This window comes from Carex rostrata, chromosome 20, assembly GCF_964058835.1.
Source record: "Carex rostrata chromosome 20, lpCarRost1.2, whole genome shotgun sequence".
In the NCBI taxonomy this organism is placed as follows: Eukaryota; Viridiplantae; Streptophyta; class Magnoliopsida; order Poales; family Cyperaceae; genus Carex; species Carex rostrata.
The window spans coordinates 7,940,890-7,968,128 of record NC_135937.1 but is presented as its reverse complement, the minus strand read 5'-3'; the positions used below and the strand labels follow the sequence as shown (position 1 = coordinate 7,968,128).

General features: G+C 37.1%; 5 protein-coding genes across 9 annotated transcripts; 4 read left to right on the top strand and 1 right to left on the bottom strand.

Moving 5' to 3' along the window:
• The first annotated feature begins 2,082 nt into the window (after window positions 1-2,082).
• Window positions 2,083-2,919, top strand: LOC144572230 (uncharacterized). The gene has a single exon (XM_078321696.1). It carries the CDS (start codon window positions 2,083-2,085, stop codon window positions 2,917-2,919), a length of 837 nt encoding a protein of 278 aa, XP_078177822.1.
• A 2,656-nt stretch (window positions 2,920-5,575) lies between these two features.
• On the top strand, window positions 5,576-8,120 carry LOC144572648 (Tetratricopeptide repeat (TPR)-like superfamily protein). The gene has a single exon (XM_078322300.1). It carries the CDS (start codon window positions 5,601-5,603, stop codon window positions 8,010-8,012), a length of 2,412 nt encoding a protein of 803 aa, XP_078178426.1. The 5' UTR covers window positions 5,576-5,600; the 3' UTR covers window positions 8,013-8,120.
• A 769-nt stretch (window positions 8,121-8,889) lies between these two features.
• Window positions 8,890-11,812, top strand: TT12 (MATE efflux family protein). Of its 2 annotated transcripts, XM_078322040.1 has the most exons (8): window positions 8,890-9,215; window positions 9,517-10,061; window positions 10,222-10,308; window positions 10,408-10,464; window positions 10,570-10,808; window positions 10,888-11,006; window positions 11,321-11,407; window positions 11,515-11,812. In XM_078322040.1, exons 1-8 carry the CDS (start codon window positions 8,922-8,924, stop codon window positions 11,587-11,589), a joined length of 1,503 nt encoding a protein of 500 aa, XP_078178166.1. In that variant the 5' UTR covers window positions 8,890-8,921; the 3' UTR covers window positions 11,590-11,812. The 2 variants fall into 2 exon arrangements, with proteins under 2 accessions (XP_078178166.1, XP_078178167.1); XM_078322041.1 differs by lacking the exon at window positions 11,321-11,407.
• A 2,138-nt stretch (window positions 11,813-13,950) lies between these two features.
• On the top strand, window positions 13,951-16,344 carry LOC144572506 (uncharacterized). 3 transcript variants are annotated; one of them, XR_013517745.1, is made up of 5 exons: window positions 13,960-14,345; window positions 14,730-15,026; window positions 15,590-15,869; window positions 16,062-16,156; window positions 16,188-16,344. XR_013517745.1 is itself a non-coding variant. In XM_078322102.1 (4 exons), coding segments are annotated over exons 1-4 (918 nt in total). In that variant the 5' UTR covers window positions 13,951-14,006; the 3' UTR covers window positions 16,064-16,344. The 3 variants fall into 3 exon arrangements, 1 of the variants encoding a protein (XP_078178228.1); XR_013517744.1 differs by having other exon boundaries at window positions 16,062-16,165; window positions 16,197-16,344; XM_078322102.1 differs by having other exon boundaries at window positions 13,951-14,345; window positions 16,062-16,344.
• A 732-nt stretch (window positions 16,345-17,076) lies between these two features.
• Window positions 17,077-25,402, bottom strand: LOC144572628 (Di-glucose binding protein with Kinesin motor domain-containing protein). Of its 2 annotated transcripts, XM_078322275.1 has the most exons (17): window positions 25,228-25,402; window positions 25,077-25,148; window positions 24,825-24,905; window positions 24,378-24,751; window positions 23,785-23,991; window positions 23,216-23,411; window positions 22,643-22,719; window positions 22,459-22,561; window positions 21,847-21,954; window positions 21,201-21,377; window positions 20,707-20,998; window positions 20,177-20,335; window positions 19,314-19,529; window positions 18,839-18,876; window positions 18,577-18,740; window positions 18,177-18,302; window positions 17,077-17,959 (listed from the first exon to the last, which is right to left on the bottom strand). In XM_078322275.1, the coding sequence occupies exons 1-17, from the start codon at window positions 25,241-25,243 to the stop codon at window positions 17,195-17,197; spliced, it is 3,171 nt and encodes a 1,056-aa protein (XP_078178401.1). In that variant the 5' UTR covers window positions 25,244-25,402; the 3' UTR covers window positions 17,077-17,194. The 2 variants fall into 2 exon arrangements, with proteins under 2 accessions (XP_078178401.1, XP_078178402.1); XM_078322276.1 differs by lacking the exon at window positions 24,825-24,905 and having other exon boundaries at window positions 25,228-25,364.
• Between the last annotated feature and the right edge of the window lie 1,837 nt (window positions 25,403-27,239).

The following is a 27,239-nucleotide window of genomic DNA, read 5'->3' as shown; positions in this document are numbered from 1 at the left end:
GCATGACATGTCATCGATCCTATCCAGATGACACGTCATCGATACCGAAACAAACAACCGCATAAAAATATATATAATTGTTCAGAATAATTATACAAACATTATTTGTGTTCGGGCCGAGGGCATTCGAGTCTTTTCAGATTCGTGCTTATCCGCATGACATGTCATCGATCCTATCCAGATGACACGTCATCGATCTTATCCACATGACATGTCATCTTTATCCATTCAATGACATATCTTGTAAATAGGCATAAGTTGAGGGGTATTTCGGTCTTTTGCGAACCTCCTCAAAAGCCTATAAATAGAGGAGTGCATGTAGAGAGAAAAATCGCTAATTCACTCATACCGGTTTCGTGTCGAAACGGATCGGTATTTTCTCTCTTTCTCGGTTTCTCTCCCAAATAGTGTTTCGGTTGAGAAAAGAAAGTTATACGTAGTTGACGTATAATCTTGCGGGTTGTTGTGGAGTATATTTACGGGATCGATGAATAGTGTTTTATCGAATTTAGCGGTATGTCAGTTTTGCATATTGATGAAACTGAGCAACCGAAAATTCGTGTTTACGGGTTTTCGTCTTTTTCCCCGTGAATAGTGTTTTTGCAGAATTCCGCGGTTTACGGTATTTCTGGCAGAAGAAATAAATCGCTCTCCGGTTAGTCCTGGTGGATAACCGATAGAGGTATCACACGTGTGATACTCCGAGTCGATTCCTTCCCTGGTGAGGCTCTACTCGCTCGGTCTGCATTCCAACTGTGATTTGGAAACAAGGTATAAATATGTTATATTAATCTATTTAATTGGTAAGTAGATTAAAGTTTTAGAAATCAATCATGGAGTAGATCTGTAAAAGGATTAAATTGGGTTTTGATGCCAAAGGAATACTGAAGGTGGACCGCCTTGAAAAGTTTCCTGACATACCCCGTTTAATCCTGAGCTTAAGTTGGCTGTAGAAATTTTTGTTCTACGGTCATTCCGCAACTTAAGCCTAAACGGATTTCCGGTTAGCACCGCGTAAACCCCAACAGTGTACACCAGGGGTTAGTCGAATAATTGACTCGCTTGACTGCTAGATCAGCTCGCCAGTCCCAATTGAATCACGAACAGTTGATCAAATCTAATAGTCGGATTGGATCGATCACAAACCGCTATCTCAATCAATACACCTCAACGGATTCAATTCTCAATTCCAATGCAAGATCAAACCCTTGATCATCTCACGTCTCAATCAATCACACAAGAGAGAAGAAAGGAGGGAGAGATCGAAAAATCCGAATTTAGTAGCTTTTTTTTTCAATATTTGAATTGTCAAACAATGATTCGGAATAAAAAATGTAAAAAATAATTGTATGGAAATTAACATATAAATCTACTTTTAGTTGTTTAATTTTATACTATATTTTTTTTATATTTTAAATGTAATCACATAACTCGTGCACTATCTATATCAATAGTTTAGATTGGTTGCCCGATACCAATTCAATATATTTTGAAATTAAATTAATCGAAAAACTTGATAAGAAAAAAATAAAATAGCCAGAGGGAAAAAAACATTTATTCCAACAACCCCAATTCAACTATATAGCTTATATATATATCCCAACAAATACTACCATTGAAGTCGTTAATTTGATTTTTTTTTTATAATAACAAATATGTGGGCACAAGACTAAGTTTTTAACCTAATTTTCACTAAAATTTGATATAGATTTATATTGCGGAAAATATAATTATCGATATCCATAATATCGATAGGATAATATTATGAATCAAATTACAATACTTGTAAGAATTAATTTTGAATTAATTTTTAATCTAGTGATGAAGACACATGTTTGGCTCTTAAAAAGAAAACAAAAAAGACAAAGTCACACGTCTTCTAACGTGAGAAATCATCATGGTTCAAAACTCAAATAAAAAAATTATTATTTTAATAACATGAATATGAAATTTAAAGACTTGACCTTCACCTTTTTTATAATTTTTTTATAATACTTGCTTTAAAATTCAGTAGTGGATGCACCATGGATACTTGCAGGAGACTTCAATGTAGTCCGATGGATTGTGGACAGATCAAGCGCCATGAGGAATTTCAATAACATGTCACAATTTAACAAGCTGATAACGGATCTTCAACTCTTGGATGTACCTTTGAGAAACAGAACCTACACCTGGACAAACAAACAACCCAATCCCATTTTTTCTAAACTCGATAGAGTATTTTTATCTCCAGAATTTTCTTTTAGATTCCCGATCATTACTCTGCAAGCATTGCCAATGACAGTATCAGACCATGTACCTCTATTCCTGACATGCAAGCAACAACACCTACCAAAACGGTCAACAAAAATGGAGCTATGCTGGTTCAAATATGATGTCCTCAAAACAAAAGTCAACGAAAATTGGGAAGATGGGAAGGCCAACAGCTTAACAAGTTTCACAGAAAGATCAAAACAACTACAACAACAAATGAGTCAGTGGCATAAATCCAATTTTAGTGAAGCGCAGCTACAACTTGATTTCTGTAAAAAAGAGATCCACTCTCTCGACTGTTTGGAGGAGTCGGGTAAATTGCAACAACATGAGTTCCAGAAAAGAATAGGTCTCAGAGAAAGAGCTTACGAGTTGGCAGTGTTAATAGAGACTCGCTGGAGACAACACGCACGATGCAAATGGCTCAAACACGGGGATAGAAACACACGCTTCTTCCACGCTTTTGCCTCCGCAAGAACAAGAAAAAATACAGTCACTTCACTAATGGTGGGAGACCAAACCGTATCGGATCAGGAATCAATTGCAAAGGCCTTCCATACCATGCTAAAATCTCTCTTGGGCGATTCAAAGCAAACAGTGTGCTTTGACTCATCAACACTCTACACCAACCAAATAGACCTGTCTCATCTACAGAATGAATTCTAGGAAAAAGAAATTGCAGCAGCGGTCAAAAGCTTGGCAAACAATAAGGCATCCGGACCGGACGGAATCCCGAATGAATTCGTAAAAATCTTTTGGAATGAAGTAAAAGGTGATATTTTGGCAACGGTGCAAGAATTCTATACAGGTCAATTGGACTTGACGGGGATAAACTGTGCAGACATAATAATGATACCCAAGAAAGCAATGGCATTACAGGTTGGAGATTACCGTCCAATAAGCGTGGTGAACCTAATACCAAAACTTCTATCAAAACTCCTTGCAAACCGGTTGGCAAAGAACCTGCCAGAATTGATTTCACCATTTCAAACAGCTTTTGTAAGAGGTAGAAACATATCAGAAACTTTCATTTCAACAAGGGAAACACTGCAATACATAACAGCTTCCAAAAGACCAGCGGTGTTTGTTAAGATCGATTTCTCAAAAGCCTTTGATTCAATACAATTGGGGTTCTTAACATAAACAATGCGAGCCAGGGGCTTTCCAGATAGATGGACAGCTTGGATTAACACAATTCTTAAAACTGCAACATCGAGAGTCATCACCAATGGAATTCAAGGGGAAGCCTTTACACACTGCCAAGGTTTAAGGCAGGGGGACCCACTGTCCCCCATGCTCTTCTTAATTGCAACAGATGTCCTGCAACAAATGGTGGCTGCTATGAACAAAACCTTGTCATCCCCGATAGGCCCAAAAATACCAGAAGCAATCCTAGTCTTGCAATACGAGGACGACACGGCTTTCATCGTGAGCGTGGATGAGTCGTCATTAATAACCTTCAAATTAATGCTGAGACTCTTTGCAAAAATGTCAGGTTTAGAGATAAACTACCGCAAAAGTTCTTACGTGCCATTTAATTTAGCAGAAGATGAGATAGTAAAAGTGGGACAAATACTTGGATGTACACAAACACAGTTACCGGTCACTTATCTGGGGATGCCCTTAACGGTTAAAAAACCGGAGAGAAGTTTGTTCATTCCTTTGATAGAAAAAATGGAAAATAAGCTCCAAGGCTGGAAGAGCAAGATGATTTCTAGGGGTGGCCGGTTACAACTCGTAAACTCAGTCCTGTCAGCGCTTCCTTCTTATTACATGTCCTGTTTTAGAATTCCAAAGTGGGCAATCAACAGAATGGACAGAATTCAAAGAGATTTTTTATGGGGCAAAAATGGTCAACTAAAAAGAGGGATCTCAGGAATTAACTGGGAATCTGTATGCTTCCCGAAGAAGATTGGAGGCATGGGGGCGATGAACTTAGAAACCCAGAACACATGTCTACTGTTAAGGTGGTGGGGGAGGCTTTACACAGAACCTCAATCGATGTGGGGTATCATTGCCACCAGAATTAGAGGAAAAGGAAGGTCCCACATTGGGCCCAGGATATGGCTACAGTCCGGTTCTTTCTTTTGGGGAAATTTACAAAAAATCAAACACTTATTTCACTGGGGCTGTTACTGCGTAATAGGCAATGGGAGATCAATCTCTTTTTGGTTTGACTCATGGGGAGGCACACCAATAAGAGGTTTCTATGGAGATAAAGAAAAGCCATTGCTTCCAAGAATTTCACTATCAGAAGCAAAAAACAGATTGGCTGAAATGGGAGTTGATATGCAATGCATGGACCAGGTCATCTTGAATGACTTAGAGGATTCATTCTATTGGCGATTTGACAAATGGGGGGTTTTCACAACAAAGTCTATATATGAGGCACTGGTTATGGGGGGTAAAATCTCGTGGGAATTTACAAAAATATGGAAATATAAGGCTCCTCACACTGTACAAATCTTTGGTTACTTACTGTTACAGAACAGGACCCTGACGAAAGAGAACCTGAGAAGACGAGGCATGAACTGTAACACCTCCTGCATCATGTGCAACAACTGCCCTGTAGAGTCGGCAGCACACCTATTCTTTCTATGCCCATACGCAACAACAGTATGGTTCCATCTTGGAATTAGGGGAGACAGCATCATCACGGCAAATTAGATGTCAGTAGAGGCGATTTGGAACCAGTTTATAATCAGAGCAAGAGCTAGTAGTTTAAACATTGACCAACACATGACCAAGGTGCTTTGTGGGGTGTGGGCAATCTGGAAACAACGCAACGAGGTCTTATTTGGAGGAAGAAAAATGCCACCTCAGACACTAGTAACAACAATAAAACAAGACGCAGAGCTGTGGGGGAAACACTGCTGAGAACACACTTTTAACCTCTGGTGAGTTGCTCTGAATACGAATACTGGTATGATGCGCTGAATGCTGGTGCAGGGGTATTTTTTGTTTGTAGCGTTTTTAGTTTTTATTTATTAAATATCTCTACTACGTGAGAGGGTTTTGTAGTCTTATGATTTCTGTAGTTGTAGTGTAGTTTTCTTTGCAATCTGTATTTCATTTTCTCCAAACGTTGTACACATATTTTAAATTCAATACAGCTTGGCAGCCACTGCTAACTTTCTCAAAAAAAAAAAGAGAGAGGAGAGAGGAGAGAGGAGGGAGGATAAACGGATCTCAATATTCATGCGTTAAGATGCGTGCAAATTATAAAAATTCGCGCAATACTCAGACAGAGATGAACGGGTTCGAAGCGATACACGCCTCTTTCCAGATGCTCTCAAGTCTCAAGTCTCAACCCGCAACTCTTTTTCTTCTTCCGTTTTCAGTAAACAATGCGTAAAACCTTGGCTGAGGGTTTTAGCCAATTCCTATCAAAATCAAAATTCAGACCTAATAAATTGTCAAAATCTAAGCTCAATTCATACTCCACCTACACTAACCAAAGCACAACCGGATTAGGACTTCTCTCATCTAATTCCACCAATTCTAAGCATCAAAGAACCAGCCTTGACAATGACAATGAAGGCAAACCACGCATCAATCCCAATCCAAACGAAGCAATTGATCCAAGCCCATCTCTCCAATTCGGCCACCTAACCCATGAATCTGACGACGAAGAAACCGACGATGACAATGACCAATTCGGCGCACTTGATCTGTTTGACAAACATACCGTGTCAGCGCACTCAGTTAGGGAAGAAGAAGAAGAAGAGGATGAGGGACAAATGGAAGAGTCCAGTCACCCTCTAGTCAGGGAAATATGCCGACTAATCTCTCTTCGCCATGAATGGGACCCTAAGCTCGAATCCCAGCTCCGCCATTTGTTGCGCACGTGCAATCCCCGCCAGGTTCGTGCAGTGCTACGTGCACAGAAAGACGAGCGTGTTGCTATGAATTTTTTCTACTGGGCTGATCGGCAGTGGCGGTACCGCCATGCACCTGAAGTGTTCGATGAAATGCTCAAGTTACTCAGCAAGACAAAGCTTTGTGAGTCCTCTAGAAGAATCATGCGGTTGATGATTCGCCGTGGGATTAGAAGAAGACCCGAACTGTTTGGCTACCTAATGGTTTCTTACAGCCGGGCCGGTAAGCTGAGAGCGGCCATGCGGGTTTTGAACCTGATGCAAAAAGATGGAATTGCCCCCGATATAAAAATTTGCAACACAGCTATTCATGTGCTAGTTATGGCCAAGAGATTAGAGAAAGCCTTGTTCTTTTCAGACAGAATGCAAAAAGTAGGTATTGTACCGACTGTGGTTACATATAATTGCCTCATTAAAGGGTTTTGTGAAGCTAAACGGGTTACCGAAGCATTAGATATGATTAAACAAATGACTGTTAATGGGTTTGCTCCTGATAAGGTCAGCTTTTACACCATTATGTCATTTTTCTGTAAAGAAAATAGAATCAAAGATGTTAGAGACTTGTTGAAGAGGATGCAAATGGAGGCAGGTTTAATACCTGATCAAGTAACTTACAATACAATAATACACGTACTATCAAAGCATGGATATGCAGAGGAGGCACTTGAGTTTGTCAGAGAGGCTGAGAGAAGTGGGTTTCGGGTTGACTCAGTTGGGTACACTGCTGTTATCCATGCCTTTTGCCATAATGGGTTAATGGAGCAGGCCAAGGAAATAATGTCCAAGATGGTCTCAAATGGTTATAAACCTGATGTGGTAACTTACACTTCAATAGTTAATGGATTTTGCCGGTTAGGTCAAATTGACGAGGCCAAGAGGATGGTCAAGAACATGTATAAGTACGGGTGCAAACCAAATACAGTCACGTATACCTCCATTTTACATGGTTTGTGTAAGGTTGGTAAATCATTGGAGGCGTTGGAGATGCTTAACAAAAGTGAAGAAGAGTGGTGGGTCCCGAGTGAAATCTCATACAGTGTGGTTATGCATGGGCTAAGAAGAGAAGGCAAACTAAAACAAGCATGCGATTTAATTTCTCAAATGGTGAAAAAAGGCCTTTTCCCTACTGCAATTGAAATTAACTTATTCATACAAGCACTTTGCGCAGAAGGCAAGGCTGAAGAGGCTAAAAATTTCATGCAAGAGTGTTTGCACAAGGGATGTACCATAAATGTTGTTAATTTCACAACTTTAATTCATGGATTTTGTAAAAAAGGTGACATGGAGACAGCACTCTCTTTACTTGACGACATGTACCTAAATAACAAGCATCCTGATGTGTACACGTACACAATAATACTTGATAATCTCGGAAAGAAAGGACGATTCAAAGAAATGACAAATATGATTGAAAAGATGCTACATAGGGGTGTGGAGCCCAGTCCTGTCACATACCGTACTGTCATACATAGATTTTGCTGTAATGGTAAGGTTGAAGAATTAGTTCAGATTTTAGATAAGATGTTAACAAGGCAAGAGTTTAAAAATGGCTACAATATGGTGATTGAGAAACTATGTAGATTTGGTTATGTGGACAAGGCGTATGATATTTTGCCAAAGGTTTTGCGCACCGGATCAAGAAATGATGTGGCAAGTTGTGATTTGTTGATGGCGGCTTATTTGAAGAATGGATCGGCTGTTCAGGCGTATAAGGTTGCTTGCCGTGTGTTCAATAGAAATTTGGCGCCGAATCTGGAGATTTGTAAGAAGGTTAGTGATAGATTGGATTTGGATGGGTTTAAAATTGAGGGGAGGAAACTCAGGGAGAAGTTTGTGGAGAGAGGAATCGTATCTCCTCAGATTTTGGAGCATTCGGGTTAGCGGGTCGGGCTGTTTAGTTGATATTTATTTATGCGGATAATTTATTTTGCTTATAAGGGAATTCAAAATTGTAAATAGCATTGATTTGAGGTCTAATGATTAGATAATTATTTTGGTCCCAGTACAGGCACAAACAAATGTGCAATAATGCCATCAGTACATCTTTATTTTTTTTGTTTGTTTAAATAGGCCTAAAGCTCTTGATCCAGTTTATCTTATTGTAATGCATCCTTCTGATCTTGTAGAATAATTATTATATTAGAACAAATTTTAGATGCAAAACTTTTTTTTTTTTTAAATTTGCTAAAGACATATATAATGATAAATAAACTCAATTAGTTACACGGAAATTCATGCATACGTTTTTCCTTTAAATTAGGAGAGAAAAATATGATATTTGAGCCATTCAATCAAGATAGATAATGACAGAATAATAAAATTTTGAATGGATGAGAACATTAATAATGTGACATAGAAAACATGAAATCATAACTTCTTATGTACTATGATTATACTGTCATAGTTTTAGTTAAGCATATAAAGTAAGAGGAAAAGCCAATTCTTTTCTTAGGACATCTATTAAAACAAACTTTTTTTTGTGCCTTAGTTTGTAGAATTAGTAATGTGCATTTATTAGAAAACTAGTTAGGTGGAGACGTCTAGTTGTGCATGCCATAGAACTAATTTTAATTAATATAGTCCCTGAGCTCAAAAGCTACCAAACTTTGAAGTTGCTTTCGTGACTCACTACTATGACTTGTTTATAAAACATATCTAACATTCTTCCCACCAACTTGTTAGTTGCTCAGAGACTGACAAGTAAAACTATTTAAATTCGGATATATAATTCTTTCAATTGAAACATCAGACAGTAACATTTTAGTGTAAGCTAGCTAGGTAAAGGCAATTATGGAAGATCAGAATGGGACTACACAGGCATTGTTACCAGACATCGATGAAGGTTCGAGGAAGTCAGAGGAGTTACTGCAGTGGGAGCCGGTGACGTGGCGAACTGGGTGGCGGCTTTTCAAATGGGAGTCGAAGAATCTGTGGAAACTTTCATACTCTTCAATTATCATTCAACTTGCAAATTTCACTCTCAGTCTCGTCAGCCAGATGTTTGTCGGGCATCTCGGTGCTCTTTCGCTTGCCGGTGCATCCATTACCAATATTGGGATACAAGGCCTTGCTTATGGCATTATGGTAAACACAAAATATTAAACAAACAAAGTAAAACAATTTAATTACTGTTTTTGTTCTGTTAAAATCTTTACCCCCAAAATCAACTTCTCCCACAGTAATTACAGGGTCATAAGTCATAACCAATAAGGCAATCATATATTGAGATTTGAGGGCCTTATAAAATCAACACCAAAAGTAATTTCCTTTTGAAAACATTCAGCCTATCAGTTTTAATTAAATTTCGACAAAAAACAACAAAAACAACAATAATAATTCATAGGCAAAAAAACAGTAACATTAAATTGAAAATGTTATTTTCAAGATTGGCATGGCTAGTGCAGTACAAACAGTCTGCGGGCAAGCATATGGTGCAAAGAAATACAAAGTCATGGGCATCATTTGCCAGCGGGCCCTGATCCTCCACATAATTGCCGCCATCATTCTCTGTTTCCTATACTGGTACGCGGGTCCCTTCCTCCACCTTATCGGCCAGGAGGCTGATGTGGCAGCCGCAGGCCAGACATATGCACGCGGACTAATGCCACAGCTGCTCGCATTTGCATTTTACTGCCCCATGCAGAGATTTCTTCAAGCACAAAATATTGTGAACCCAATGGCGTGTTTGAGCGTTGCGGTCTTGGTCTTCCACGTCATCGCTTCTTACCTGGCAGTTTTTGTGTTTAAATTTGGGTTGCTTGGTGCAGCGTTGACTCTAAGTATCTCTTGGTGGATACTGGTGGTGCTGACGTGGCTTTACATAATCCTCAGTCCTTCGTGTAAAGCCACGTGGACCGGATTGTCAATGAGGGCTTTTAGTGGCCTTTGGAGTTACACAAAACTCACCTGTGCCTCAGCTGTTATGCTGGTGTAAGTATTTAATTGATGTGCTCAAATCTTTCTCAACAAATTTTACTTGGTCAAATTTGTAGAAGCACCCTGGATACTGCAAAATTGCAGAAAAAACCCTGCTCTCTCTCTCTCTCTCTCCCCTGTTATTTAAGTATATTTTTATGTTGATTTTGAGCAGCTTGGAGGTTTGGTATGTACAAGGCTTTGTGCTTTTGACTGGTTTCCTCCCTAATTCAGAGATTGCTCTTGATTCTGTGTCCATATGGTACGTTTTTGAAACAAATATTTTGGTTTCTGGTATTTAACATGTGATTACTCATATAATTTATCATATTTGATTATTAACAATAAATTTAAACCACAGTATCAACTACTGGAACTGGGATTTCCAAATCATGCTTGGTCTAGCCAATGCAGCAAGGTGAGTATTGCACTATAACACCAAACACCAAACACCAAAATAAATAAGTTACCAAGTTATTAATGAATGTTAAGTTGTAACGTAAAGTTCTTTTTATTTAACCAGTGTTCGTATCGGAAATGAGCTCGGCGCATCACATCCTCGGGTCGCGAGATTTGCAGTTATAGTGGTGGTTACAACAAGCATAATTATTAGTGTGATTATCAGTGCTTTGGTGCTAATACTGAAAACTCCTTTAAGCAAATTATATACAACCAGTACAGTTGTCATAGCTGCAGTAGCAAATCTAACTCCATTGCTTTCCATATCTATTTTCTTGAATGGAATTCAACCAATCCTCTCAGGTACAGCATATTTTCCATTTTTTTTTTTGTTGCTTTGTTGCAGATTATTTTATTTGTATTCCTGCTTCTCTAATTGTAGGGGTTGCAATTGGGAGTGGATGGCAGGCAATAGTTGCATACGTAAATGTCGGTGCATATTACGTAATCGGTCTTCCAATTGGATGTGTTCTCGGGTTTAAGACTACGCTATCTGTTGCAGTAAGCCCTAAAATTTTATCTATTTCTATCCTTAGCTTGTTTGGTGTATAATGAATTAATTTACACAAATCTCATTTACGTTAGATTTCTTTGGTTACACTTAAATCTTCTCAAATCTCATTTAATAATGAAAATGAGCAAACAATGAAATTAGGATAAACCAATTCCGACAAACTTAGAAGGGTAGGTACCAGTATCCATATCTGTTGAGATTAAGATTAGTAACAGACCCAAATATAGTAATACCAGGAAGATATATGGCTTCCTTGATAATTTTCTATTGATATATTCTAACTTAAAAGTTTCGTTACCAGGGAATTTGGTGGGGTCTGATTATTGGAGTGTTCGTGCAAACAGTAACTCTCATAATTTTGACAGTCAGAACTAACTGGGACAAGGAGGTAAATAATTGGGTTTTTACTTTTTACATTACTTAATTTCCTGAACTTGTTCACTTGACAATCAAATGCACATGTTTTGATTACTTGACAATTTAATTGGTAATCAGGTGGAGAAGGCAGTGCACAGGGTGAAGCACAGCACAATTGAAGAGCAGGCTCTTGGTATAACAGACATCCAATAAGTACACTGCTTATTGGTTTTAAATTCTTTTTGGAAATGTGATCTTGGTTTATTGTGCTTTCATTGTGTTCTTAAAGAATTTATGGGAGTAAATTTTTGTAGAATGCTAGTGATTGGAATTTTAGTTCTTGACAAAAGAGTTTGTGGGTTTATTACTTGGGATTTTTTTTTTGTATCTTTTTCCTTTTATTTCTAATGGAAAAAAGTGGCCCTTTCAAGTTTAAGGAACTTTTCTGTTTCTTTTTTGAAACAATTAGCTATTGCTATTGCTATTGCTATTGCAAGAAAGCACTTCAAATTTTTATTTTATTCGCTTTTGTCACCATCCTAGATTAGAGATCGTGTAAATTGGACGAATTTTGGGATGAATTATGTCTCAATTCAATATATTCATTACAAGAATATGATGAGCTTATATATCCATCTCTTTTAACTTTTCTAGACATCCGAACTAATTACATTTTTAATATCTCCCATCTAATTTCTTAATTATTCTAAACATTATTAATGTTTTCTCCTACTACAATCAATGTTTTAAAATGCGGTTTTGTTCATGCATGCGGAAGGCCACTGCATACCGCATATGCGGATTTTCATGCGGATTTATATATGCGGATCAATTTTAAAATAAAAATTCACGTATATATATATAGCAAAGGCTTCTATGGACATAAGGATCTATTTGTAAAATGAACATATTTTTATTTTCAAAATTCAAACAGTCGATTCGAACCGTTCATCTTATTCTCCATATTAATATGTGCTTGGAGACCAAATTTTACATTTTTCTAATTTTTTTTACTATTTATTAAGATGGGTACAAAAAATATCAAATTCAGACCATTGAATCCGCATGGAAAACAGCATGGCCGTATTTTTAATCCGCATGGCCGCATGGAAAATTCCGCATGACCGCATATGCGGCCGCATGGTCAAAACCGCATGGAAAACCGCATGGGCATTCTGAGCACGGCTGCCGACCGCATACGCATATGCGGCCCATGCGGCCGCATTTTAAAACACTGACTACAATAGATACAAATTTTTACGCATTCATAAATTGCAACAAACTTCTAAAAAATTTGAATTCCTTTTAGTCGATAATAAATTTCAGTTCATTACAAAATCATAATTTACCATTAAAAAAAGTTCCTTAGCCAAAATTTAAAAAAATTAATACAAAGGTAATAAAATGTGGAACGTGTCTGTCAAAATGTAAATTTTTCCTAAAATTTTATAGAAAAACTTGTAGCCATAATACGTGCCGTGGGAAAAATAGTGCACAACTAATTATCCTTACAACATGATATCATGTTTATACGGTAAACCTATTTGAATAAACAATTAGCATTTTGATAGATATTGAGCAAGATATGCGACACTTATTTATTTATTTAAAAAAAAAATTAAGCATCTTACCAGAGGAATGCAAACAGATCGAATATTATCTAGCTGTATCCGGATTCGTACTCAAAAATTAGATACGAATATCCGATATATCGGATATTCTTGCAGACATGCAGTGGTGGAGCCAGCATGGACCAGAGATAGGCAACAGTCTAGGTTGTCTAACCCTGAATTTTAATAATTACCTATAAATTCGTATAAAATTATATCATTATCTACCCCTATTTCAGTTCATTGCCTACCCCTGCTGCGATTCTCTTCTAGTAGTGGCTTGAGTCGGTCTTTTTGTGTCAATTTTGAATTTAACAAAAATTTTTTTTGTTGATTTGGAAAGAAAGTGAACGTAGACTGTAAAGAAGAAATATTATCGGATACTTCTTTCTATATAGACTTGATGATGTATTGGTCCATTAAGTATAAAAATAGAAATAATTATTGGTTCACAGAGAATTATGAGCATCTAGAAATTATTTGAGCCTTAACATTTCAGACCATTATGCCTTATTATTTGACGATTTTAACTTACATTGAATCTATTTATTTTTAAACTATCACAAAAATTATCTTAATCACAAAGTATAGTAAAAAAAATAATTTTTAACCTGATTTATTTTACCAAAATGTTTAGAAATAAAAAATTTATTTTTAAGAAATGGTGTGCTCATAATTTTAATTTTTTTATTAAAAAATAATAACTGTTTTTTAGTAATTTATTTTTTGTCTAGCCTGATACAAATTCTGGCTACGCCACTGCAGACATGGATACATATATGATTTCAAATTTTAGTTATATGTATTCGAATATTAAATATATATCATGAAAAGATTTATATAATTTATTGTTGTAAAAAGCTGATATTATTCTTAAAAATAAAAATAAAAGCGGATACGGATATGGTTTTACCAATGTCCGATCCGTTTGCACGCACCCCTACTTGCAGGGGTAATTTGGAAAATTTGTTGCCAAAACCCTTTCGATCTCCAAAACCTCAAGCAGAGAGACTAAGCACAATGGCGTTGGTGGCGGGTTCATACGAGAAATTCATCTGGGGCTTCTCTCTTAAAACCCTAACCCCTCTCTTCTCTTACCCCTCCCACACCGCTCCGATCAAGTGCGCCGCCGCGGAGGGACCTTTAGCTGCCTCTGGCGGCGCCGACGACGCTGTGCATATCTACCACCTCCCCTCATCTTCCGACGCAGGCTCTCTTCTCGATCACTCCGCCGCCGTTACCTCTCTCTCTTTCTTCTGCGCCCCCTCCACCTCCTCCATACCGAGAAATCTTATATCTGGTTCAGACGATGGTGTTGTTCGTATTTTTGACGCCGATCCTTTTGTTCTTCTCAAGGAGGTATTCTTCTTTGTTCTCAAAGAGTAAAATTGATTGGAGTACTGAGGTTGAATTATAGCTGACTCGCTCGATTCTTTATTTGTACTGTCAACCTAGTTGATTGTTGATGTGATGAAGGAATGTGAATTAATTAACTGAATGATTATAAGTACATGTTGGGCTGTCGATACCAGTCATAAGAATACAGGAGGTACCAGTACTATGCTGTATATATTGGCCTTAGTTTGATTCCTACATATAGTTATATCCCCAAATAGACCAAGATTTTTAACGCCTATGTACACCATAGTAATATAAATTACTGAAAAAGCACAAATCAAAGAAACAGAATTGACAGGATTTACACATATTCCACTGAAAACTGTTGTGCAATGCTCTGATCAGGTCAAAGCACACAAGAAGGGAGGTGTCGCTGACTTGGCAGTGCACCCTTCAGGCCGGGTGGCACTGACAGTGGGCCGTGGGGATTCCTCTCTGGTGATGGTTAATTTGGTGAGGGGAAGGAGGAGTTTTTCTTGTCGAATAGAAAAAGAGGCATCTGTTGTGAAGTATGGTGGGGAAAGCGGGGATTGGTTTGCAATGGCATCAGAAGGGAGGATCACAGTGCATGATTCCGAGGATGCAAGGATTATACAAGAGATAGATTGTGGAAAGAGGATTCTTTGTGTTGCACATGGGGAGGTATTTGTAGTTCCATTTGTTTCTTCTTTTATGATGAATCATTCCTGGTAATTTATGTGAGTTTGAATACTTAAAACCCTATTTAAATTTACTTTTCCTTAAAATTATCCCAATGTTTTGTTATTCACATATATGGGAAATCTCTTCTAACACTATGTCCAACAAATATTGCAAAAATTTGCCCTGACTTGTAATCCAAGAGTAATCCTCTTAGCTTATAGTTCAATTTGTGCTGCTTGGGAGGATTGTCAGCAGTTTATGGAATGCATCTTTTGTTCTTTTCATACCCATTAGTTTGGCACAAAATATGCAAATACCGTAAAAGTATCTTTAGGTTCAGTAATAGTTGCAACATAAATGTGTTGGATGTTATTAGCAAATATAGCTGAGCATTAGTTTTAGTTTTGTCAATTGTTTTTTTGAGGACTATTACATTTTTCAAAGATACCAATTACATGGAAAAAGAATCTCAGAGGACAATGGTCAGGTAGTAATCCACTAATTTGTGCTTTACTGTTGCCAAGTCCACTCTTTGCTAACAAATTATATTTGAACTATGTCAGAGTGGGACCCTCTACACAGGTGGCGAGGACCACCATGTAACTGCTTGGGACACAAAAAGTGGCAAGAAGGCTTTTTGCATACCAGATGCCCACAAAAACCGTGTGAAAGGCCTCGTCTCCTTCAAGGTAGAATCGCCTAAGTTAATTGCTTCTGCATCATCAGATGGAGTTATAAGAGTTTGGGATGTCAACATGGCCTCAACGACTGACAAGTGGACCCCTCTTTTAGAGACTGACACAAAGTCTCGCCTGACTTGTCTGGCTGGTACATCAATCAGATGTAAGTTCATCTTTCATTCTGACTATTCTTCTTTCTAGATTGAACTGGTTTCCTTCAATACTTCTTTTTTGGGCCTGAATAATTTAGCCTCAATAGTAAGCAGCAATTAGCTACAGAGAAAAATCAATTCGACACTTTTTTAACATTTTTTTTTTTATTTAAATATATATTTTTTCATTTCTTTGGTCACAGGAATTTTGTTTGAATGAACAGCTTGGATTTCATCTCTTCATTGCTACAGTAGACTGATACTGGTGTGTTAGGAATGATGAATGTAGTCTTGTAGTTTACACAGTGTTAATCTGTTTATGGTGTCATATGTTGTAGTTATAAGCTGCGTCAAATTTTGATTCGATAAAAGTTCAAGCTATTATTTACATTTATCTTTAGTCTGTTAAAGGTTTTATTTTATTATATGGGTAAACTCGTTGGCTGTTTTATTGTTTGAGATAGAAGTTTGTTTCTACCTCCTGAACTACTGTGTTAAGTCAAATCGGCTTTTGAAGAACTTTCGTTTGAATTTACCACATATTGTTGCACTTAAATTCAAATAACACTACTGATGTTGTCATTGGGGATGACGATCCACTTCATGAATTTTGTTCAAAAGTAACAACGTTGTGGTGATGGCATTAATCTGAAATTTTAGATAAGATCGTGGCCATATCACCGTTTGTCTAGTTGTAACCTTTATGTTCGACTGAAATGGACATTGCCACCTGTATGTACAAAATATTCAGAAAAATTGAATTAGTCTTACACTTCAAAAACCTTAAAAGTTACGCAATTCTCCCTCAAATTCAATATACTGTATTTAAATTTTTATTTTTTAAAAATAGCAAAAAGAATTAATTTATCAATTTTATCCTTTATTAACAAATAAAATTATATAATCAGGGTAAAAAAAAAATTCAATCTTCTAATTGATCATATCAGTTTTCAAGGAAATCGGAGCCATCTGATGCACTTTAAGATTCATGCATACAAATTTTATTGCCCATCGGACCCAAATTTAAGTCCCATGCCCCTGCTCGTTTGTTTTCCACCCGTATTAAGTTGACCAAAAAAAAGGTGCTAGTGAAACACTGAGTGCTAATAAGCAAATTACTGCAAATTACATCACTTTGTCACGGTCAGAACCTTAGAAATCATCATTCCCAGAGAAAGGGATGTTATGAAACATATCGAATGCCTAACAAACAAATTATTCGAAATGACATCACTTTGCCTAAAAAACAAATCATACTGCCTAAGTTACATGGTCTGTAATAGCAACCATGTGCTATAATAAGCTAAATCAATATCAGAGCAATATATTCACTACACTACAGTTTCTTCAAACCAAACCTCTGGTTCCAACCCTTCTCCACATCCCTGCGTTGCAACTGTACCTGCCGACCAGAAGTAACTCTGCTGGGACCACCGCCGCCATTTCCATTATTGGTAAGCACTCTCCTTGCACAACCTATTGACATCCGTGACCTCTCCACACCACCTCCCGTAAGTCCATTTACACCCTTTTTCCCAACCTGCTGCCAAATTGGTGGCCTGATAATCACCTTCTTTTGTAAACTCCTCCTAAGAATAGAACTCACTTTCTTATTACTTCCACCACCAGCACACATATTGCTACTACTTGGGATCAGAGAAGGACGCCGCTGTGCAAGTACATTTACTGATGGAATCGTGGCAAGTGAGTTGCGGCGAAATTGCGGCTTGTTGAGCGGAACCCGCTTGGCACTGGGGCATAGAGAGAGACGTTTCACAGCAGGCTGAGGTTCAGGCTTGTTCTCTTTCTCCTTGAGAAACAGTAACTCCCGGAAAATGGCGTCATTTTGTTTGGTGGTTGTAGTAGGTGTGGTGATATTTAGCAACCTTGTGTCAATCTCAGTTAAGGGTTTCAAGGAGAGCCGGTGCCGGACCCGCTCTATTACAGGGCTGGAATTTTGTTCTTCCTCTTGTTCTTTGTTCGGTTCATCAATTATTTTATGTAAAGTATGTTGCTGTAAGTTATTTTCAGCTATCCTGGTGTCAACGTGTTGTCGTGCGAGTTTTCTCTCGACAACTAGCTGTGACTCGAGCTCCTTGATCTGTGCATAGAAGAAAGCATAATCCTTTAAGTTGTAGTCAAAATCCAAGCCACGGATAAAACAAATGAAACTCAAACCAAAAAAAAAAAGGAATCCTAACTGGCACCTGACAGGTAAAGAGTAGTATGCCAGTATGTGTTACTACTGAGATGATGAATCACATTGAAATGGGTAAATTTCTGATTCTAAAAGTAAAAGTGAAGGGACAATTGTATACTTTGTCTTGGAGATTTCTGTTGAGAACATCTTTTGATCTATTCTTCATCTCGAGGGATTGAATGGTCTCTTCCATGCACTTTATGTGTTCGTCTTTGTTTTTGTTGTCCTGTTTTGCCTTCCCCACCTAAGAAAACAACCAACATAAATCAGTGCTTTAATCCATACCCATTATCAAAATATCTAAATTTCATACTTGGAAACATACACGAAAAACAATGCAATGGGAGCTTTAGCGGGGAAAACACTAATACTTGTGTTGACCCAGTATCCTCAGAAATAATTATATTCAAGTACAGTTCATGACCAGTACTTAGTAGTAAAGTTGAACTTGAAAGATATACTCGGAACACACGGACCACAAATTCATGAAACAATACTTATGAAAATCATAATCATACCATGAACTTATATCTGGATAATTCACTAACGTCGACTTGTTTCTTGGCGGGGCCCAGCTCAACTCCCCTGACTCGGCTCGCAAAATTCAAAGAGCAAAGTGTTTCTCCCGCATCATTTTCATTGGGGCTAATTTGCACAAACATTAAGGTCTTTGAGTCTCCACCTACAAAAAAATCAATGTTGCTTAGTTTAAAATCCGTTTAAAGAAACCCGATCGAACCTTTCTTTAGAGGAGTCATGCTAACCAGAAGCAGTACTTACTCAAAGAGTCCTGTAGCAAATGTGTTAGCTTTGAGTTCCTGCATGTAATATCCAAAAGGATAGAATAATTAATATTTCATTGAACTGAGTTGCTCATAAAATTTATTGGATATTTTGCATGCAGATAAGTGAATTTTATAAAGGTGCCAGTTCTATAGTGGCAATGACATATTTATTTACCATTTGTGTTTTCTTGAATATGGTATGTATGTGTGCATAAATGTTCTTCAATATTTCCTCTTGATTTCTAAGTTTAAAAAGGTTCGAGATCAAAGGAGGCTCTATATCAGTAGTGGTACGTGCTATTACTGAGATGACAAATCTTATTATCATCTGTTCCCACCCATACAAAATTTATTTCAAATATAAATTTAGAAATCTTATTTTTTAACAGAATTTTGGGACTAAAGGCTTGGTTGTTGTTGTTGTTGTTATTTTTTAACAAAATTTTGGGGAAAGGAACAAAACAACAAACCTGAAAGGAATGTGAGGACTCTTAGTAGCAAGTGCAGATATGACATCTCCCAATGCCGAGAGAGACTTGTTGATGTTTTGAGCCTCCTTCAGCCGCTCTCCTTGAGCATCTGTCTTTGCCACTCTCTCACTGCCAGCTAGATCAATAAGCCATAGCTTACTCATTGTGCGCTCGCCACTCACCAAGTTCTCCCCTCTTACCATCACACAGTGCATGCTAAACCAGAGTAAAACTTACATTAGAGTCCTACTTTCTTAAAAGCATTAATAGTAAATTGCATTAGTGTCCTACATAACATTGCAAACTAATGTTAACAAAATTGCACTCGTGTTCAATTGATAACAACTTTTTGATGGAATTTCCAAGAGAACATAGTATTCAGCCTCACTTAGAAGCACCTTTAGGCCATAGAATTAAAATGTACATAACATTGGAAACTAATCATCAGATAAAACCAAATCAGCCAGGGAGGCACTAAACAAAACTGGCACAGGGCGTGGAGGAGACTATCCTAGCTTTTACTGTTATTTAATATCAGTGCTTTTTAATATTTAATTGCTGGCAAGGTGTAATAGGGGAGAGAGTAGTTAAGTAATCTGTAATACTTTCTTTATTAATTTAATTTGTTGGTGGGTAATCTGCACACCAACCTTAAAAAAAAAATACTGGAAACTAATGTTAACAAAATAAGGCAGGAAATGTGGGACCAATCTTACTAGTTTGCTAAAGTCGGTTAACTAAATTCCTTGATTTCAGACACATCAATCCTGAAAGGTTGGTTTGTATAGTACAACTACTACATGTACAGATTAAAAAAAATTAAAAACAAAAATGAGTATATAGGAAAATGAGTTGTAGTTAACCAGTGTGATCGGCTGCTATGCTCATTTGCATTTGTGGACCCCACAACCCTCGCTTTACTTCCTGCTTGTAGCACACCCCATGCCTCCCCCAGGTTAGAAACTGGTGCCTCTACAAGTCCTGGGACATGATGCACTCCTGATTGTTGTTTTATCTCAAGCCTAAAAGGATCATAAATGTGATTTAAAAATAAATTACTAGATTAAGATCAACCCATTGCATGGAGCTCCAATGTTGTTTAATATGTTATGAAAATGCAAATAATGCTGTTGGCTAATCTGTCAAATAAAAATGGTTTTCCTTTCTACTGTCCATTAAAGATTGGAAAACTAGGGAATATAAATTTATCTAGGTACAATGTAATACTGTCTATATGTTAGGTGTTTTTTTTTTTTTTTGTGTGTACAGTATGCAAAATACTTAGAATTGCATTTGAACTTATCTTACTACTCGTTTAGAATTCACATAATACTTTCTTGATGCAAACCCGAACATCAGCAAAATAGATAAACATATATTTTGTTGGATTTACCTTTTGGAAGCTGCTCCACTAGGCAGAAGCTGCCCCGATCTCAACAAATCACGAATTTGCTCATTGTACACCTCAAGCACACTTACAGTAAGCTCATAATGGTAAAGTCCCTCTCTTTCTCTGATGATCCTAAAGAGTTCCTCGACCGTCCTGTAGTTGACCCCACGCTCATCTTGAGTCCCTTCCATTGTAAAAGTTTTTCCCGTGCCGGTCTGACCATAGGCAAATATGCAAACATTGTACCCATCAAGCACTGATGTCGCTAGAGGTGCTGTTTTTTCAAATACTTGTTCTGTAACAAAAAAAAAAGGTAAAAAGAAAAAAAAATTAGATATAAACATAGCAAGATAATACCAGGAAAGAAGAAGCCTAAGAGAAATTATATATTTTCTTTTTTTGTATTTTGATGAGAAACAGGAAAAATGTACTTGCAATGATATATCAGGATTCAATGGTAGGTAATCTAAAACATATATCAGTTCATTTCTACGTACCTTGGCTTTCTTCTGGGGCAAACACAGAATCAAATTTAAAAACTTTTTTGGAAGAAACATGGCCTTTTACAGCAATCTCCCCATCTTTTGCCGATTCGAAATCTACTACCATTGTATCACCAGCTTCCACTTCTTGCGCATTCATTGGTCGGCACCGACAAAAGACTCTAATATTACCTGTGAATCACTTCAAAATCTTAGTTCAAATGTGACCCTTTTGCCACAAATTGCATAACTCATTTGAAAAGATTAAATATTTAATCTGGTAATCATTTGAATTTTTTATTATTAATATTGGTTTCTTATTCATATTTTACAATTCAATTGGTTTTTGTTGGCACCCATAACCCAAAAAATCCTTAAAATATGGTGCATTCAATTTGCTTTCATTCCAATTTGACGCTTTAGGTTACATAGGTAAGAACTACTATTTGACACAAATCACGTATGATAGAAGATTAACTGACAAAAACTGTATCTTATTGGTACATGATCTAACATATCTATGATACTGGTGATGAGTGGTGCACCCGTGCACACAACAAAGGAGAGAGAGAAATAGAGAGAGATCTTCTGGATTTGTAAAAATACACAGTGTGTGTGCGGGTGTGCGGGTGGGTGTGTGTGTTGTGAAAAAGGAGACCACCTTTCAGCTCTATAAGGCTGTTATATAGATCTTTTCTCTCCTTTGTTTCCTGCAGGAACTTTCTCTTTACATCTTCATGCTCCTTTTCTATTTTCAAACAATGATCCACTGTTCGATAAGAGAGATTTATAGTTAGTCCCTTTAAATAAAGTCAATTTATTTTTAAAAAAGTAAATTATTCCATCTATGGTCCTACCCTATGGATGTAAGCGGGAAGGAAGGGGTGAATAGAATATGTATTGTGTTTTTCACAATGTTATACCCAATAATTCTACATTTATTCGTGTTTGTCAAGAACATACACGGAATTGTCACTAGAAGAACTGATAATGAAATCCAAAGAGAAACAAAACACCATTTTCACATAAACAAGAATTAATTGTGTATATATGGAACATTCGTCCTAAACAAAACCAAGAAAAAATAATTTTGAGTGGTATGCACCAGATTGGAAAGATGTGAATTTGGTCAAACATTCAATGAAGCTTTGTCAAAGGCAGTTTCTACTCAAATAACCTTAATTCAAGAATTAAGGCTCGACTCGTGCCTCAATTACAAAAATGATGCATACAACATGCCAAATGCAAGAAATTGGATTAAGAAAGCAAACACCTGTTCTTGTTAGTGCAGTGCTCAATTGCAAAAAATCAGTCTCAAGGCACTTCTTGTTTTCTTTTGCATTCTTTAATAACTCATTATGCTCTAGCTTCAGCATCTGTAGAAAAGAAAGTTCCTCAGAGAAAGAAATGGGAGGAGGGGGGCAGTAATAACATGAGCAGAAAGAGGGAAGCTTTACCTCAAGTTTCTCACTCATACCATCGAGGCATTGGAACCAATGGCTCTTTTCTTTCACTTGTCCCTCCACAGCAAAGGCTGCATTAAAGACATGCTTTAATACATGAAAATATGAATTTTTGGATTACCAAATTATGATGAAGGTTCACAATTAAATAAAATTTTGAATAGGTCCTGAGATTTATTGGCTCAATTGATGCCTAAACAGAAACTATTCATAATTCTTTATTTTATAGCTAGGAATAACAGTTCCGCTTGGAATTTATACAGTCACTATATAATGGTATAACTTGGAGTATGCCTTATAAAGGATTAAAACAAAAATTGTATTTGATATAAGAAATATCTTATTTGTCCTTAAAAAACATGGTAAGAAACAATCATGTATCCATCATTCCTCAACCAGTACTAATTAGTGCATTTCATACATATAAGCTATGTAGATTTGGTGGTATGCCTCATATGAAATGGAAAGATCAGGGATACAGATCACAACTTAGGGTTATATACATTGTTATTTTAATATTTTGCAGGGTATAGCTGAAATTGCCTTTAAAATGAGAAGTAGAGGTACCTAAAGAACCAACATGCATTGATTTGCGCATAAGCTCCATTTTAAGCTCATGCAGCGAAGTCAAAGCCTCATGGCATTTTTTGCTTTTGGCCTCATTATCATCTTTCAAATTATCCATTATTTTTATTATTTTTTCTTGTTCTCTCAGAACCATCTCATACTCCTTCTTTATCCTCTGACAGCCTACACAATTGTCCTGAAAAGAAGAACATTGTAACAGTGAAGTTTACTAGCAGGAAAACCTAGTTGGCGTGTCATATCAATACCAACAGTTCATTTGAAATAGCACACTAACTGGTGTATTTAAAATCTGTATGATCCTTTGCAACCCCTGATACTGCTACTGAGTCTTCCAGATTTGAAACTGTCAGCATTATGCAGGGTATTATCATAAACTGTAGGTACAGTACCAGTCATTGTGCACTAAAGTCCTACATGGTATTAATTAACTGGCAGGTATTGTATACAATAATTTGGAACACACGCAGCATAAACTAATATTCATAGTTTCGTACTATGCTTGCTCATAATTGAAGTTAAAAAAAATAATATGAGTACTCCTTATTTACCTCTCCTAATTTGGGCACTACATCTTTAATTCCTAAAGAAGAGCGGCATGCGCGTCGCACTGAAATGCCACAGACAATTGGCTTCCCCACCAAGCCTTCAAATCTTATAGAGAAGCCTTTTTTTCCTTTAACAGATGCTCTTAGATTTTGTAGAACAAATGGCTTATTACCACCGACATTTCCATACACGTCTAACCCAGAAGCCACCTACACAAAATGTTAACAAATTGTGAAATAGAAGAAATCAGATTAAGCTTAACAGATTATTCAAAGGCATTTTGATTTAATATCACCCTGCAAAATTAGAGATCTCATTTATTACCCCCAACAACTCTCTCAACTTAAATTATTCAAAATATATAAAAACCAGAACTGAATCCCCATTATTATTAATGAAAAGAGTTATACTTAGTAAGAGAGATTGCTTGGTTATCTTTTGAAGAAAAGGTAAGTGACTAAGTGTAGTATTGGGAGTAAAGCTCTACTTAGGGATAAACATGGGATGTCTTATATTTTGGCAGGGTGATGTGATGCATCAGATTCCATATATTTTGAGTAAATGAAATTTTTTGCCTTTATAGTTGAAATTTGACCTTCTTTTCTTGTATGAAAACATCAAAAACTCGCATCCCAGGTGGGCCCTCAGTGAACATAATCTCAGCAAAATGAAGATCGACCTCATAGTCTCCTTCTTCAAGTTGATCAAATCTGTAGGAAAAATCACCGACTCGTGCTGAGCAGTATAAACTCTCAATGCCTGCATCAATACAAGCTCTCACAACATCTCCCCCATCATAAAACCCATCTTTTTCTTGCTCTCCAGAATTGATGGTAAGTACAGTTGCACTGTTTTCAGGTGAAATTTCATCAGAGAAGAGCTCAATCGGTGTGATGATGTTCCTTTCGTTGCTTCTTCTTATGTAATCAGGTGTCTCTTGGATTTGATTTGGGGATGACAAATAATTGCCTAGAGATATCCATGAGTTAGTAACTTCAATAACTAGGGTTTGTAGATGAAATGTGCAAAACGAATGCCTTACTGGAACTAGGGTCAGAAGGGTCAGAATCGGAAATTTCTATCAATTCAACGGGCTTCTTGATCTCTTTAACTGGTGAATCACCTATAAAGATCAAACCAGTATAATAAGGGACTAGGCATTAAAGATTTGTATACAATTTCCAAGATATGAACAAAGCCTGATAACAATCGTAAGATCTAAATTCTGAAAGATTCCGTATCTCTTCATACAAAAAAAAAATGTGTAACATTTAACTACAAAAAAAGAACTTACAATACTGAGGGATATATTCGCACTTATCAGTGATTCTAACTGATTTTTTTATCTCTTTCGCTGAGGATGAACCTACAAAGAGTCAAATCGTTTAGTAAATAAACAAAAAAGGGGGAAAACGTCAAAAAAATATCGAGATCCATAACAATACCACCGTTTTTCTCCATTTATCCAGTCGCGAAACTGCTAGAAGCTTTATCCCGCCGAAAATTTTCAATTTCTAGAGACAAGAGAGCTAGACGCGAAAAGGGGAACGAAATTATGAGAAGAGCGAATGAATCCTTGAGAGAAAGAAGAGGTAACGTTCGCTTATTTGAAATTCGAATGAAAGCGGATCTAGGTCGAACTTGTAATATATACTACCTAATGGACCAAAATGGAAATGTTGATGGATATGATTTTGTGAGGATACGGTGTTGCCCGTTGGATTAGAAATTTTGATCCCTAAAGTAACATAAATTTTGAGTTTCTATCCAAACCGTCCGATCTGTCTTGGCACAAATATTGAAGGAATCCTACATTCCACCTGGCCCGGATTATTATCAGACCGTCCGGATGAAAACTCAAAATTTAGGTTACAATAGGGGATTCAGACCCATAATTTTGTGAAGATACAAAGGGTAAAGATTTTAACGGAGTAGTTTTGGCTTCACGTAGAGCCAGTGTTTTAAAATGCGGCCGCATATGCGTATGCGGTCGGCAGCCGTGCTCAGAATCTTTATGCGGTTTTTCCATGCGGCCGCATATGCGGTCCGAATATGCGGTCATGCGGATTAAAAATGCGGCCATGCGGTCCGAATATGCGGCCATGCGGTCCGAATATGCGGCCATGCGGTCCGAATATGCGGCCATGCGGTCTGAATATGCGGCCATGCGGACTGAAATATGCGGCCATGCAGTCTTCCCATGCGGTTTTGATAATTTGATTGTATTTTAATTAAAATTTATATTAAAAAAATCAAAAAATTATTGTTGGTTATGTTATTATATAAAAATAAATTCAAATATATGAATATGAATATATATATATATATATATATATATATGTGTGTGTGTGTGTGTGTGTGTGTGTGAATTTTTATTTTAAAATCCGCATATATAAATCCGCATGAAAATCATCATATGCGTCCGCATACCGCATATGCGTCCGCATACCGCATATGCGGTATGCAGTGGCCTTCCGCATGCATAAACAAAACCGCATTTTAAAACACTGCGTAGCACACGTACTATTAGAATTAAAAGTATGCTGCATCTGGTTAGTGCACTGCAAGAGACAAAATCACTCTGTTAATATACTTAGCCGGTCACGGTCTCATGGAAGAGTCTGTATCCGCCCAGGTACCTGAGGTGCAATTTATAAAAATGGACGGTCCAGATTAATTCCATCCAGGCTAAATTCAATCCGGTGGCTGTTGAGGCTTAGGGGCTTGCTTTGAGATTCGTGCCAAGTGAAATGAATGGTTCAGATTCAGCACTTGCACCTCAGGTACCTGGGGTGATGTGGATTCCTGACGGAACTGATTAGGCATGCTTATTATTACGCACTTGGATCCGCTGTTTTCGAATAAATAGCGACTACAGTAAAACGTGGAAACGACATGACACGCGGCAACAAACAAACGGTCATTAAATATATTTTTCATAAAGTGAGTCGTTTACTTTGACCCCACGGAACTTTTACTAGCTCCGTATAATTTCATTCGTCAAAAAAGTGGTAAGAATAGTGATATTCATAAATCATAATAGAATGTAAAAATACTTTGATAGATTAAAAAGCGTTAGAAGAATATTAATTATTTCTATGTTATTAATAAAATACAAATATTATTATATAGATTATATTCTATGTTAAGGATCTCCCAGATCTCGTTCTGTTGGAGGAAGAAAGACGTCCCGATACAACCCAAGTGATGGACCTTCTGTTGTCCCTGTCCCAGGAAACACCAGTGGGAGATATGCAGAGTTTTGGCAATGGCAACCCTCCATCTCCAATGTTTGGAGAAGAGGAGGAGGATGAAGACCTTTTAGATATGTATTACTTAGTTTTTTTTGTGCATGTTATGTTGTTTAGATATTTTCTTAGGTTGCTGCCTTATATTTTGTGCATGTTATTATGTTTTTGCTACTTTCTCATGTTGCTACTTTTGTTTTGACCTGTTG

Excerpts from the sequence above, each read along its gene's own strand:
- LOC144572230 (XM_078321696.1), top strand. The coding sequence starts at position 2,083 with ATGAGGAATTTCAATAACATGTCACAATTTAACAAGCTGATAACGGAT.
- LOC144572648 (XM_078322300.1), top strand. The coding sequence starts at position 5,601 with ATGCGTAAAACCTTGGCTGAGGGTTTTAGCCAATTCCTATCAAAATCA.
- TT12 (XM_078322040.1), top strand. The coding sequence starts at position 8,922 with ATGGAAGATCAGAATGGGACTACACAGGCATTGTTACCAGACATCGAT. Across the intron at positions 10,062-10,221 it reads GCCTCAGCTGTTATGCTGGT|CTTGGAGGTTTGGTATGTAC; the intron begins GTAAGTATTTAA and ends GATTTTGAGCAG. Across the intron at positions 11,408-11,514 it reads GAACTAACTGGGACAAGGAG|GTGGAGAAGGCAGTGCACAG; the intron begins GTAAATAATTGG and ends ATTGGTAATCAG.
- LOC144572506 (XM_078322102.1), top strand. The coding sequence starts at position 14,007 with ATGGCGTTGGTGGCGGGTTCATACGAGAAATTCATCTGGGGCTTCTCT. Across the intron at positions 14,346-14,729 it reads CTTTTGTTCTTCTCAAGGAG|GTCAAAGCACACAAGAAGGG; the intron begins GTATTCTTCTTT and ends TGCTCTGATCAG. Across the intron at positions 15,027-15,589 it reads TTTGTGTTGCACATGGGGAG|AGTGGGACCCTCTACACAGG; the intron begins GTATTTGTAGTT and ends GAACTATGTCAG.
- LOC144572628 (XM_078322275.1), bottom strand. Across the intron at positions 22,720-23,215 it reads AATGCATGTTGGTTCTTTAG|CCTTTGCTGTGGAGGGACAA; the intron begins GTACCTCTACTT and ends TCTTTAATGCAG. Across the intron at positions 18,303-18,576 it reads TATCCAGATATAAGTTCATG|GTGGGGAAGGCAAAACAGGA; the intron begins GTATGATTATGA and ends TTGTTTTCTTAG.